The 14,594-nt window shown below is 35.6% G+C and overlaps 2 protein-coding genes across 2 annotated transcripts in view; both read left to right on the top strand.

Moving 5' to 3' along the window:
• The window catches only part of LOC108447022 (RNA-directed DNA polymerase from mobile element jockey-like), an 8,390-nt gene extending 8,012 nt beyond the window's left edge, over window positions 1-378 (top strand). Inside the window, 1 exon segment of the mRNA XM_017735572.1 lies at window positions 226-378. Within this exon segment, the coding sequence (XP_017591061.1) occupies window positions 226-378 (153 nt within the window).
• Window positions 379-6,860: 6,482 nt separating this feature from the next.
• Window positions 6,861-13,636, top strand: LOC103616641 (cytochrome b reductase 1). The gene is made up of 3 exons (XM_017735774.1): window positions 6,861-7,069; window positions 9,659-9,813; window positions 10,016-13,636. The coding sequence occupies exons 1-3, from the start codon at window positions 6,911-6,913 to the stop codon at window positions 10,314-10,316; spliced, it is 615 nt and encodes a 204-aa protein (XP_017591263.1). The 5' UTR covers window positions 6,861-6,910; the 3' UTR covers window positions 10,317-13,636.
• The last annotated feature ends 958 nt before the right edge of the window (window positions 13,637-14,594 follow it).

Genomic DNA, 14,594 nt, shown 5'->3' with positions numbered 1-14,594 from the left:
CCCGCGGCCGGTAGCGGGTGACAGCGGGAGCGCAGCAGTCGGTCCGCGGTTTAGGAAAGCCAGCACTCCCGGAAAAGGGACAAAGAGTTCCTTGTAATAAGCCAAAATTGCTACATATGGGGTTTGGGTTTTTTCGGGGTTTTTTCTGCAAGCACTTGTTTATTCTGGCCTGGGGATTGCCGTGGATTTTGAGTAAGGCTTTCGAGGTGTGTTTTTCCTACGCAGCTGGAATTTATGCAAGTTGAAAATCGAAATGCCAGAAATGCTGCCCTAGGAAAGTTTTTCTTTTGGCTCTCTTCCATGTCCCAAGAGGAGAAAGGAAATTCAGTACCACAGAAGCCTGATCCAGGAACGGGGTTTTTGCCAGAGAAAATGTAGCACCATAAGCACTATTAAAATGCAGTTCTTCAGCCTAGACTTAGCATTAATTGTTTTGTAAAGTATATCTCTTAAATTAATCATTTGTTCTGTTGCTTAAATAACATAATAACATACAAATACTAAGATACAGGGTTGCTTCTTTTTATTTCCTTTTTTTTTTTAAAGTGATTTTTTTTAAGAGTGTATGAACTTTGGATTCCACAGAATTCAGCTGTGGACTAACATTTTCCCATTACACTTCCAACCAGTCAAAAGGCTGGAAGATGCCGAAGGCTGTCTAGTTCTGGCTATGAAGGGAATGTTGTGATTTGAACATACACTGTAAGATTTTGTTTTCCAGTGGGAGTGGGGCTGTTCTCAGCCTTCTTGTAGCTTCAAGCTGCAAACTACTATTGAGCAATAAACCACATTTTGAAGTTGTTTTACATAATATTGCTCAATAGGAAGTGTAATTCCATGCTATAAATAAGCAATGAAAACCACCTGTTGACTTCACTAAGATCAATACTACTTAATGTGCTCAACATACTGGTTTTTTATACATGCATAGAACTTACAAAGAAAATAGGGAGAGGTTTTCTGCAGCTTTTTCCTATGTATTTTCTTTTTTTTTTTTCCTCTGAAACTCAGTTTTTTACCTGTGTCATAGAGAAAGGAGGTTGCCTCAAGCCCTGTATAGGTAAGGACATAAGTAAAGTAAATGGAAGTTTACCATCGCTAAGAAACCACACATATACAAGGAATTCACTAAAAAGAGAGCATCATTTAGGCAGGAAATCCTATTACATAATAGGAAAAGCACAGTTGGAGACTGAATGAGCATTGTAGTAAATCAGATGAAATATCAACACATAAGATACCACTGTGAACCTGATTCAAATTTGGCTGACAGAAGTCTGCCACTGAATTCAAAGCAAATTGGATGAGACTGGGAAATCAGATACCTCTTTGGACACATACAAGAAAAATCAGTCTTTAAGTAGTTGAAAGTAGAAAGGTGTACCTAAAAAAGCTTGGTTAAATTTTTGTAGAGGACTTTAAATAATAACTAAACCAGTTGTTTCTTGAGTTTATTAGCCTATACAAAGGATGGAAATGTTGTGTTGTTGGTCTGTAGGGAGTAGAAGGGATGACTATAATACAATGAGCATACTGGGAAGTAGATGTGCCCCAATAGAAGTGTTGTATATATCTTGTCAATCAAATGGCAAAGCTGTAGGCATGTTAATATTAATACTTATTATTTGTGGATCAGCATCTATTGGTAAATTATACCTGACAAAACACTGTCAGTGCACAGTAATTGTCCTCGAGATTTCCTATACTTAAGGCAGGAAAAACATAGGCAATAAAACTCTGTGTGTATATTAGTACAGCAGCATTTTGGAAAATAGTAAGAAAAAAACATGGGGAAAAAGTGAGTTTTAAGAAGAGCTTGAAGGAATAGTAGTGTGATAAAATGTGTTAAATAAGTAAATGAGGAAATCTGTCTCATTTACATGTGCAAATGTTGCAGTGTCTGTAGACTCAGGGCATGCTTCAAAGGTGTATTTTCATCATGGTTTGTGTTTGACCTGCAAATGATAATGTTTGGTTCTCTCTCAAAGGACTAATTAAGAAACCCATCAAGATATAATGTGGTATAAATTATTTTTAAGAATTTCCAATTACTCACCTAATAAAAGAACATTTTTTTTTCTACAGAGATGTAAAAATCTCTGTTGCAGACTGAGGAGCAGCATGGTGGCTTTTGGGGTTGTGGAAGATTGAATAAAGAGTGAGTCAGAACAAGCAGGGTGGGGTAGTCTTTGTCTCCCACCCTCAGATCAGACTTCTACTGCTTAGAAGTCATATGTAAGTTCTATACAATAAAGTTGTAAGTTGACTATAAATCTTGGAAGGTGCTTGGAAAATTAATATTCCTCTCATATATGATTCATAAATATCCTATAAACTGTATTTTAAACAGGCTTAAAACATGAAGCTGTAGTCTAACAGCAGCAGTATATCAATAAAGGAATATGACATGCATGTTAACTAAGAGAGATTACACAGAAAAGAGAAGAAAAAATCCAGGTCAGCCACATCACCATGTGGTGTTACAGAATCAATTAAATTTCATTTGTTTGGATTAAATTATCTAAGTGGGTGAGACAGTCTAACAGCTCACCATGTCTGAAATACTTCAAATACTTCTACTTTTTTCCTCTACTTCTCCTTTCAGCTTTCTTCTTGACTCAGACTTCACCTTCCTACCCATTTGTTTGTGCCAGCTCCAGCCACTGTCAGATGCATAAACTCAATTAACTCAACTAGCAGAAAATTATCAAATACACCCCCACACCCACCCCAAGTACCTTTCTTTCTCAAATAGAAAGCTGAATCGCTTGCACAAAGGGTCTCTGAACGACCACAGATGGGAGAAGGGAGATGATGGACAATGTGCAAGAGCAAAGAGAAGGAGTGCAAATCTATTTTAAAGTAAGCATAGTCTTTCATCTTGAAATAACAGATAAAGCTTTCTCTGAGTTATCTGACATGCGATTACTTTTGCTTCAAACATAAAATATTTCTTCAAAGGAAAAACAGATAAATGCTGGAGTTCCTAACATCCAAGGAGCTGCAGAATTCTCAAGAACTGGAAGGGTAAATTACTGGTGACCTGTAAGGGTCTCATCACAGGCAACTTTTGAAGACGCCACTCTCTTGATGAGCTTAATTGAGTCCCTTTGAAATCATAAATCAGCATTTCTCCATTCTGGTGTTGAAGTTATTTCCAAAGAACCTTGTGGGCATTCAGAACTTCCCAGAAGTAAACAACAGGATCAGCCAAGAAGGGACAGAAGAGGAAAACAGGAGGAGGGAAGAGGAACGTTCCTTTCTGACAGCTGTGAGGTGCTGTGCAGTGCAGCCCCAGTGCACTCACAGAGCCATTCTGTGTACCTTCTAAGGTGGAAGGCATCTCATAAGCAATCCATCACACTTCCCTACAACATGTGAAGCGCATGCCAGAAATACTAGGAAGCTAACTCTAGAATTTTGCCCTGTACATTTGTTAAAGGACAGATGTCCCATGCCATATAAAGATATTGCAAGAAAACTGTGCCTTATGTGATGTGTTTTAAAATCATAGTTCAAAACCGAAGTTAAGATCTGAGTCAAAAAGCTCAGTCTAGGGTGCCTAGGCTGTGAAATCTCTTAACAGTACTAGAGACGTTCTACCTTGATAAAATTCTTCACAAGGCTGCTTTACCATGTCACCGCTAAACATTCTAACTGGGTATGTGCTTTTAACCCGGGCTGTTTTAGTCTTGACAAGAAATTAAACATCACATCTGAGTAAGTTTTTAAGAGTTTGTACCACTGAAAGGTGAATCTTCCTTCTCTCCCCTTTGTTCCCCAGATTGTCTTCTTTCTTCCTGCAGGTCAGAAAAGCACCAGTTATGAGAAAGGCAGGGAGAAGCACACAGAAGTGGTGATAGGGAAATGGAACTGTCTTTTCACAGTAATAATTCTGCTGAAGTTGCAAGGTGTAACTTCACACAAAAAAGAAAGAGGATTAAACCAAACTGTAACATCATGCATATGTCCTGGGCTGTGGCATGTAACATGGTAATGGATGGTATTAACAACTGGCCAAACCATTAGTCTGTTATTCTTTGGTTTCCGATTGTAATGTTTATGGGAAGCAGTTTAGAAAGTTCAAGGCCCAGAGATCTGAGACTGTGGACAAGTGACTAAGGATTTTGATAGGGATTTTGGAAGTTACATCAGCTAGATGACAAGAAAAAAACCCTTGACCCTCTGAGATCAAAGACTGAAAACTGAGACCAGGACCTATGCTCATCAAGTTTTCTTCATACAGAGTCCAGTACTCTGCTGTACTTTGAATAAATTATTGACAATACTGTGGGACATATGGTAGGGAAGATTTACTGGAATATCCTCATGGGACGTTGTGGCCTGTTTGGGGCCTTTTGATACATCTGCTTTACAAAATCAGGAGTCATTATCATTAGTACCAAGTTGATTAATAATAGTCTCATGCAGGATATTACTGGCAGACAGCTGAACATGAGCCGGTGTGTGCCCAGGTGGCCAAGACCAAAAAAATCTTGGCCTGTATCAGAAATAGTATGGCCAGCAGGACCAGGGAAGTCATTCTTCCCCTGTACTTGGTACTGGTGAGGCTGCACTTCAAATCTTGTGTCCAGTTCTCGGTCCTTCAGTACAAGATAGACACTGAGGTGCTGGAGTGTGTCCAGAGAAGGGAAACGAAGCTGGTGAAGGGCGTGGAGCACAAGTCCTATGAGGAGCAGCTGGGAGAGCTGGAGTTGTTTAGATGGGAGAAAAGGAGGCTCAGGGGGCCCTTATCATTCTCTACAACTGCCTGAAAGGAGGTTGTAGCAAGTGGCGATTGATCTCATCTCCCAAGTAACAAGTGATAGAACAAGAGGAAATGGCCTCCAGTTGCACCAGGGGAGGTTAGGATTGGATACTTGCAAAAATTTCTTCACTGAAACGGTGGTCAGGTATTGAAACAGAAAAGTGATGGAATCACCGTCCCTGGAAGTGTTCAAAAAACATGTAAATGTGGTGCTCAGGACACGGTTTAGTGTGGACGTGGCAGTGATAGGTTAATGGTCAAACTCGATTATCTGAGAGGTATTTTCTAACCTCAGTGATTCTAGGATTCTGTGATTCCAACATTATCACGTAATGTCACTTTGGGGAACTGTTGGAGGTGATAAGCTTGGTGTGCTGAATCATATTTATGTAATAGATTGCTTTAAGACAGTCAAACCATTTTAAAAACAAGGTTTCTATCTTCCTGATTTTGTAGGATTTACTACTGTTGCTTTTTATAGTAGAAAGGCAAGAACAACCGAAGTGCTGTATATATTTAAATATTCTAAGGAACACCTTCATTCCAGTATTATATTTTCACACAGTATGTAAGAGCATACATTGATTTAAAATCTGATCATAGTATGGAAATCTGACTTGTAAACTGTTTTCTTTGTGAATTACTTAGTGTAGTACTGTATTTATTGAAATGCATCCAAGTTTAAAAAAAGTGTGAACAGAACTTGGAAAGAATTTGTAATTTATTACTACTATTCATCAGAACATGCAGAGAGAATATTTTATTTATTTTCCATAATTGATGCTTTTTGCCTAAAATGCAAGGGTTACGGAGAAGTAATGAATAAGGCGCATGAGAATCAATTAAGTAAATTTCTAATTTTTGCATTTATCAGATAATACTTTTCTATTTCTTAATGGTTGGAACAGGTTTTTTTTAAAAAAACCTATATAAATTATTATTCCTTTGTTTTATTATACCTAATTATATATAAAATTTTCACTGTAATTTCATAAGCAGAAGCCTTAAATTAGGATGTGATGAATCACTGAGTGGAGCTCAGACTTTTTGCTTGGGCAAGACATTATAGATGGGGGCATTAGTCTTTATTGGTTAAATTATCAGTTGTCCTCATAAATATTTGTCCCCTGTTATCTGAATATACTTATGTGCTGTCACACATTCAGAATTACTACCTAGTTTGTAATCAGATGTACCTGGAGCTTCAGTGATCTAATCTGGTCTGTTTGTGTCCCCTGTGGAAAGCACCTGGGTCATATGACAGACAGGGGACAGTTGTGGCAGGATAGGGGCAGTGAGGATCTTGGAGAAAACTTGGCAAGGAGCAGCTCTAGGTTAAGTTATTCTTATGGACCATCCACAGTTAGATCAATGGATATTATTGTTTTGTTCAGACTGGACAAAATACTGTCTGCTAGAGTTATTAATTCAAGTATAGGCAAAACTTCCCTACATTCATCTAACAGTGGTGGAAGACTTGTATTTGTCAAATGCTTTTGTCTCTTAAGTGTCAGATTATGATTCCCTTATGCTGAAGAGCATTTTCCCATTCAAAGTACTCCTATTGATATCAATGCAATAGACAGTCATATAAGTATCTATGCAATTAGAGAATAGCATTATCCAAAGTTGGCAAAGACAATAAATATTATAAAATAATTCTACACACTTTCTCAACAAATTATCTTCTCAACATAAGAATCAGGCTATATTGCTCCAATCTGACTAGTAGCAGAAAAATCAAAATCCTATGCCAAATCCCTGTTAGATCAATTTAATGACTGAGGAAAATATGATATCAAGTTGTTTACTGGTTTGTTTTGGTTTTTTTTTTTGAAACACACTTAAGTTTCTGGGAGTGTTTTTTAATCAGGAAAAAATCCCTTAAAAGCTATATTTAAGCCTCAGTTGTATATTTAGAATATGCTATGCTATGTGTATGAGAAAAAGCCTTTCAATAGACATTTTGAGAAGATTAAAGGTTGGATTTTACTGTAATTTACAATGTAACTATGTGAATTATGCATAATTATTAACATCTGAGAGAAGTTACCCTATAAGGCATAAAATTTTGTTTCTCTTCTTTCTTCAGCTATTATTGTGTACAGATTGCCCTGGACCTGGAAGTGCAGCAAACTCTTAATGAAGTTCATACATGCTGGATTAAATACCATAGCTATGATTCTTGCAATTGTTTCTATGGTAGCCGTGTTTGAATTCCACAATGCCAAGAACATTCCTAACATGTACAGTCTACACAGCTGGATTGGGCTGACTGCTGTTATATTTTATTCTCTCCAGGTCAGAATCTAACTGTATTTATAAACAGGTTGTAAATTTGAAGAAAGTTTTGAGTAATTCAGGCACAATAGGCTCTCACAAGTACATTGTAACTACTGGGATAGCCATTTTACACTCTGATTTGGCAAATTAGCATGTAAACGTACAAATACTGGATCACTGACTCTGAAGAAAAATGCATTTTTAAGCATATTTTATTTATTTGCTGGGATAACGGCCATTAATTTACAATACAGTTACACAATAGTGTGATTCTAAGCTCTATTAACTCCTGAACTTACAGCAAGTTATTTGGTTTGTTGGCAGCATATTTAAATAAAGTTAGAGCATTTATTAAGGAAGTCTTCAATGAAGCAACAGCTTTTCTTTTTTTTTTTTTTTTCTTTTTCCAGCTATCATAAATTTAAGTAGTCACTTCTTGGCCTCAAGACTTTTGTTAATCAGCAGAACAAGTGCATCAGGGAGCAGTAGAGATGTAAAGGATCTGACACATCTGAATGAGCTACTACTGGCTAACCAGTTTTCCTGAATCAGCAAAACTCTGATAGATGTTCCAGGGCATGCTTTAAACTGCTCCTCTTGGCAGAGAATTAGCATTATTGTAATGTAAAATGAGCTAACTTAGTATGTTTTGCATTTGGCAAAGAAGAGCAACCATGCCCTGAAATTTACAGAACACATACAGATGCTTCTGTGTATACATTCTGAACTCCCTAAATTGTGTTACTACACTATGGAAATTTATTTTGTTACTTCAAATATTTTTTTTCCAAAACACTAAAAAAGACTTAATTATCTATGATCAAGCACAGAAAATCCTCAGCTAAGGGATTTGGGTTCTGGACTTTATCCTTCACTGCTCAGGCTAGGAGGTACAGGAAATAATGTTGAAACAGTGTTTTTAACACTTGGAAAAAAAGAAAGCATACTGCAGCATTGTTGAGTATATTCTCTATAGCTGAACAAATTAATAAGAATGAATATGAATTAATAAGAAAGAACAATGTTAAGATATTCTTTGTCCTAGTAATGCAGCTATTTCAAGGAAGTCTGTGCTGCCACTACGCTGAGTATCAGTATCTTTTCTAATGGTTAAATGAAGAATTTCAAGTAAGATCTTAGTTCTACTTTTCATTTTGCTACTATAAACATGACCAATGGCACTTAATGCCTTGCCTGTCACATCAAAAGATCCTTGGTGTTCCTTCCTCCAGTCTGGGATGTAGTTCTCCAGTCAGACTGATGTTTGTTAAGTGACTGAGCACTACTAAAAATAATCATAAACTAGTATCTTCGTTAATAGAGAAGATGTTTGGCACTTACCAGAAGTGGCATGTCAGTCCTACGCTCACATAATACTCTGCCTACAGGAACAATATTGTAACTATACTGTATTTAAGTCAAATGTAGGTTAATACAGTATAGCACACTGACATAAATTTAAGAATAGGGCAAAAATGTAAAATGAGACTGTCTCTTGGAAAACGATGTCTCTGGAAAGAAGTACTCAAAAATTACATGAAGCTCCAAATGAGTTCTCACAATGCTGTGACAGCAGGAAAAAGATGGCATTAGTGAAACTAATATGAAGTATTATGGAATAATTTTTTTTTAAATATAAACGAATTATCAGAAAAATTAAAAGCAACAAACCCAAAGAAACTCTGGAAAAGTAATTTGAGAGCTGGAAAAGCTATCTTCCAGTGCAATACTTAAAAAACTCCAACCGTTCAGCAGATCTAAGATTAAGAGACTATTTGATTATGGTGTACTAAAAAGCTTCCCAGGTAGAAAATACCAGGGTCTCTAATACATCATGGAAAGACAAAACAAGGACTAAGACTGGAAGTTAAAGCAAGATGAATACAAACTCATGCCCTGTGTCTAATTTAGCAGCAGGGGCAAGTAACAGTAGAACAAACTAAAGACAGGATGCAACCTCAATATGACTGGGCAAGCCTGTGACTGCAACCATGGGACATGATGGGTTATTTTCCATCACAAAATTAGTGCTAATGGGAGGACTAATGTCCCCTGAATAACTTGATGCCACCCATACATGTCTTCACTCTGTAAATGCCATGTGATTGATATCTTGAGAGACCATTCTCCTTCTAAAGATAGGCACTTGAATTTAACTGAAATTGTTACAAGGTAAAATTATTTAATCCATTTAAGTCAGAAGGTTAGACTGCCTTCTGATGTTCCTTTATGTGCAAATCTGTAACAGGAGCAGAGAACAGGACTTGAAGAGACTGTAAAAGTGCAGCTCCTCACACCTTTACTATACTAGCGAATTAGTGACACTGAAAACTTAGTTTGGCTGGAGTTTTAGCATTATCAGTAAGTTTGGACACTGATATTAAGTAGGATGATTTATAAAATATTGAATGTCTGCTTCCCAAGTGCTAATCCAGAATTTTGTTTTGGTTTTGACAGGAAACACATTCAAAAATAGAAATGCCAATTCTTTTCAAATTTTTACCTGAATATATCTCAGAATGGAATTTTTATGATTATTTTTATTCTGCTTGAGAAGTGCAGTTTGTTTTCCATCTAGCTTTAACTATAAATCTGTTTTGGTTTTAGCTTCTCTTGGGTTTCGCTGTGTTTCTGCTCCCTTTTGCTCCAGTTCACCTTCGAGTAGTTCTCATGCCAATACATATTTATTCGGGTCTTACCATCTTTGCAACCGTGATTGCAACAGCTCTCATGGGAATCACAGAAAAGCTTATATTTTCATTGTAAGTATTTGTTTCCACTTGTTTATTAAGGTTATTCATTGTAAACTATACTTCCATTTGCCCAGAATAATAAGCATCCAGTGTTGGGACACTGTTTTGTTTGTATTAAAATGACCTACCTAGTAGGAGACTGCTGCTTTTAGACCAGGATTGTTTTTAAAACAATCTTTTCTGACCTTTTCTTTCTTTTTCCCTTTCAAAGGAAAAATCCTGCATACAGTGCATCCCCACCAGAAGCAACTTTGGTCAACTGTCTTGGTCTTTTGCTTGTCATATTTGGTTCACTTGTTTTATGGATGGCAAGCAGGCCCCATTGGAAGCGCCCCCCAGCAGAGAATGCTAAAATTCTGAGGCTCAATGTAGCGACTCCTGAAGGCACACAAGTGGAATCCACAATGACAAACAGTAGTAATGCAGATAAATCTGATCTGAGGATCAATACTGAAGCAGCCAGAAAACAAAACATCAATTTTGATGAAGCAGGACAAAGATCAACTATGTAAGAAAATACACAGAATAAAAGTACTATTATACTGCCAAATTTCCCCTGGTGAGGGTCCTTCTAATTTAGTGACATTGATATATAAGTAGGTTGGGGGTTCATTTTTAGTATGGCTTGCTGAAAAATACTCAAGTTTTCTGCATAGGGATTTAAATTCCTGTAAGTCCCAAACATATATTGGTCCATGCCTAGTCCTCATTTAAAAAACAAGAGCATGAATGACATCACATAATGGGAAAATCACATAATCGGAAACTGTTTTCCATCTCACTTCTTAATTTAATGCTTATATCTCTAATAGTCATGAAAAATTTAACAAGATTCAAACTAGATTTTGCTCTTGAGTGATTTTTCAGGTTATGAATCAGACATGAAGTATACCAAACAGAATAATTTAGTTTGTCACACATGAATATCCTGGTAGTTTTCACTTTTTTAAAGCTCTGATTTCTCTAGTTGATTAACCCCCTCACCAGCTGCTATGTTCTATGGGATTTGAGGTCATTCAGCACTTTACAGAGTTGCTCCATAAAATGTTTATTCTAAAATTTTTAATTAAAAAATAAGGAAATTAAATGTTTGCTTGATATCTTCATAAAATGTTATGTTTCCCTTAGAAACTTCTGGGGTTTTTTGGTTTTATTTTTTTTAAATCAGAATGTATTTGTTGACTTTTTAACAAATTCTACCAAATATATTGTATGCAGACAACATTTGGCTTTGAATTATGTGCAATTATTACTGAAATCTAAGGAAATTTAAAGACATCCAAATGCAGAATTTGTCTTATTTGAAAAGCTATAGAAACACACTTAGAAAAAATTAACACTTAGTTTAAGTCTTCCTTTTATCCCAGAGGCAGCATTTTACTACCTTTATTTGATTGCACCATTCTGTTGATTTGTGGTACTAGACTACAAATTAGGAGGTTAGAAACCAGAAAAATCTCCTATCAGTCTCACAGAAAAAAAAATAAGCTTGAAGTGAGAAATGCTTTCTCTAAGACACAGGTGAGCTTTGCTGTTTTAATAAAATGCTACCTGTTAACTGAAAGCCAGTTTGGGTATCTTCACACCTGACATCAAAAGCATTATTTTCATACGCATGAAGACATGCTTTAGTCTATAAGCAATCTATATAAACTCTATGACTTTTTAATTTGAAATTACAGTGTTAAATAATGCCATTTTCTCTAAGTAACGAAGAGTCCCTACTGGCACTTTACTTTTATAGCTCTTTCTAATAATTAAAGTATTAATGTATTATGCTCATTCATTAATTTCACAGATACAAACAATATTTATACTTCTACTACTACAGAAGAATAATTTTAGTAGATTATTTGGACTGCACATGTCCAAAACAATGAACCATTCTATTATAATCTCTTGTAAAAGCTTCAGAGCCCACTAGAAATCTAAATTTACCACTGTTCATGTTGGAATATACATAGTTTCAGACAGCATGTAATTTCCTATTTTTTAAATACTACATAAATTTTTATCTTCTTCAGCTTTTAAAAACATTTTAATACATTACCCTTCAACAAATACACCATTTTTGTAGTTCACAAACTATTTTGGACAAGAGTTACTCTAAGTCTTCTCTGACAAGAAGCACCTCAGTTCCTGTGATTTGATTTGTAATAATATTTTATTATTTGGTGAATTCAGTACAGAAAGCTAGCATAGTAAAATACTTCAAAAACTTTCCTGCTGTACCATTCGGGACTCCAGGACTACATCCCAGAGTTCTATGTTTTCACTTGTTGAGGATGACTGGGACCAACCTCACATTGGTATATTTTTTCACTGTAGAAAATTATCTACGTTTAATGTACAATTCAGGTATGACAGAAGGAATACTAAACTAAACTACTAAACTATTGTGTGAGCATTCCTCCAGTCCCACTATATGCAGTGAATCAAACAGTGAAGCCTGACAGGGGAAGTGAATAAATGAGCTCACTTGTAGTAATTTACTATGCAGCTTTCTATACTGCACTCACACAGGCCAACAGCATTTGAAATTGTTATGCACTGGCCTGTTACTCTGTCTCATCCACCTGAGAAAATGAGCTCCCTCAATTCTTGCATAGTACTAGGTCACATAATAAAAGCACGTGTTTGTATGGAAGGTAGTCAGCTGCCTAGGGATTGTTCTGGAAGAAACTAACTGTACAGTGTACTGGAAAAGAACACAAAATCTATGACTTCTTTTGTTACAGCACTGAGTTGAACGTATTGAAATGAACAGCTTCTAGGTGACTGGTTCTATATACTGTTAAAGTTAAGCTATAATAACCAGTATGCCCTCTGTTTTCCATTGTATTCCATGTACTGTTCAAGGGGAATGATACTTGAAAAAAGAATGATGGCATTTCTTTACTTCTCTATTCTCAAAATCAAGGATTAGCAACCTTTTGAGGGGAGCCTCACAGAACATAATTTTGTTTTTAAACTTAGAGGTTAAACATGATGGTAGAAACTCAGTGGAAGCTGGAAGATTCCATTTGGGGAATTTATAATCAGTGATATCTCATGTGCATGAACGGTGGGATTCTGGCTGCTGGTCTTTGGAAGGTCCCCATGAGATGCAGTAGCTGTGCGCTCCTGAACCTTGATCAGTCTTGGTGAGTGCAATTTAAAACTGACAAAACATACTGTAGACTTTTGGCTTAATTCTAAACTGACTAGAAAGACCTCTAAGTATCCTTGCAAAAAATGAGGTTAGTTTAAGTGCTAAATAAAAATACATAAGTATTTGGAGAGTAATAGTCCTAAACCTACTTCTCAAAGTGGCCTTCCGTTAACTTTCCTTTCATGCAAATTTTCTTACCTGTATTTATGAGTAACATAAATACGGTAGTAACATAGGAAATAAAAAAGTGTATTTTCAAAGATACAAATGGGAGGTAGAACTCTAGCTTTTTCATCAGTATTTTTCTGCATGTTTGGAAATCATCTACGTGGTCGTTTTTACAGGAACATGATTGTAGAACTTACATTCCAGGTTTGGATTCTTACAGAAAAACAGGAAGTTACAAAACCTAACATTGAATCTGCTATCTTTTTAAGAGGCCTGGGAAAAAAAATACTATCTTTACATGCTGTCATGCAGTACTATGCACAGAAGCAGAAGACTTTTTTTTCCAACATTAATGAAACTGAGAAATGATGGTGCAAATTTGGTTTTAAAATTGAATGTAATTACATGTGTACTTCTTACTACATGTAACCAAGAACATTGCATATGATATTGTAAATATGAATTACTTGTTTACATGGATATTTTATTGAGTGACTAAAAGATACTGCCAAATATTTTCTATTTCAGAAGTCTCTTTCTTTCGCTTTTATTTCAGAAAATTCCTTCCTCTGTTTCTAACTGTTCAAAAGAATTTTAAAAATTATTTTATTATCCAAGGTACTTATTAGTAGATGAGAGAAAATATTTAATTACAATGTCTGTTTTCCTTATTCTTTTTTTATATGTTAATAAAAATGATTTTTTGAGCTTATGATACTACTGAGTACAGATTTTTCTTATGGTACTAAAATATAACTTTCTAAATTTGGATAAAGATCAAATTATTCCTAAATTACTTTTTGAAAACAGGAGGACAGTTGTACAAAGTTTCTTAAAATATGTCTTAATTTCAACTATTTATTATGATCTTTTTGATGACATTTATATCCTTTGTAGTCTTAGAAACATAATCAGTATACGGCGGAAAATGAAGGAATTCACTGTATAAACAATTTGTATTTCATCTTCTGATCATGACAGAAATTCCTCATAGCAGTTGTTAGAGGGAGGAAAAAAACAAACCAAAACTATCCTGTCATAAGAATGCTGTAGCAAATACGGGAACATCATGAATTCTGATATATAATGGTAATATAATGCACTATGAGATCCATATACCCTCAGATAAGTAACAGCCAGACTAAGCACAGACCCCATGGAATCTTCTGACCCAATTTAACATCTGCCTATCAAGTTACCCATGAATAGGTTAATGATCATAAAATGCTATAAAAGTAAAATCATCTATATGAATGTATCGGTAACAGCTAAGAATTAAGGTATGTTCTTGAGTTTAGTAAGTTTAATTGGAAATTCTTCTGAAAGTGTAAAGCATAAATTGATTATTTGTGAATACCATATGGCTGTTGGCTAAAATTTTCCAACATTGTCATCATCATGGAATAAGAAAAAATACTATTACAAACATTAGTGTAGCAGACTGTTGCATTCAAACCTGACAATTCCCTTA

The sequence above is a fragment of the Corvus brachyrhynchos genome, unplaced genomic scaffold (genome assembly GCF_000691975.1).
Source record: "Corvus brachyrhynchos isolate BGI_N302 unplaced genomic scaffold, ASM69197v1 scaffold255, whole genome shotgun sequence".
NCBI lineage: Eukaryota > Metazoa > Chordata > Aves > Passeriformes > Corvidae > Corvus > Corvus brachyrhynchos.
The sequence above is the reverse complement of the archived record's forward strand: the minus strand, read 5'-3'. Positions and strand labels throughout refer to the sequence as shown.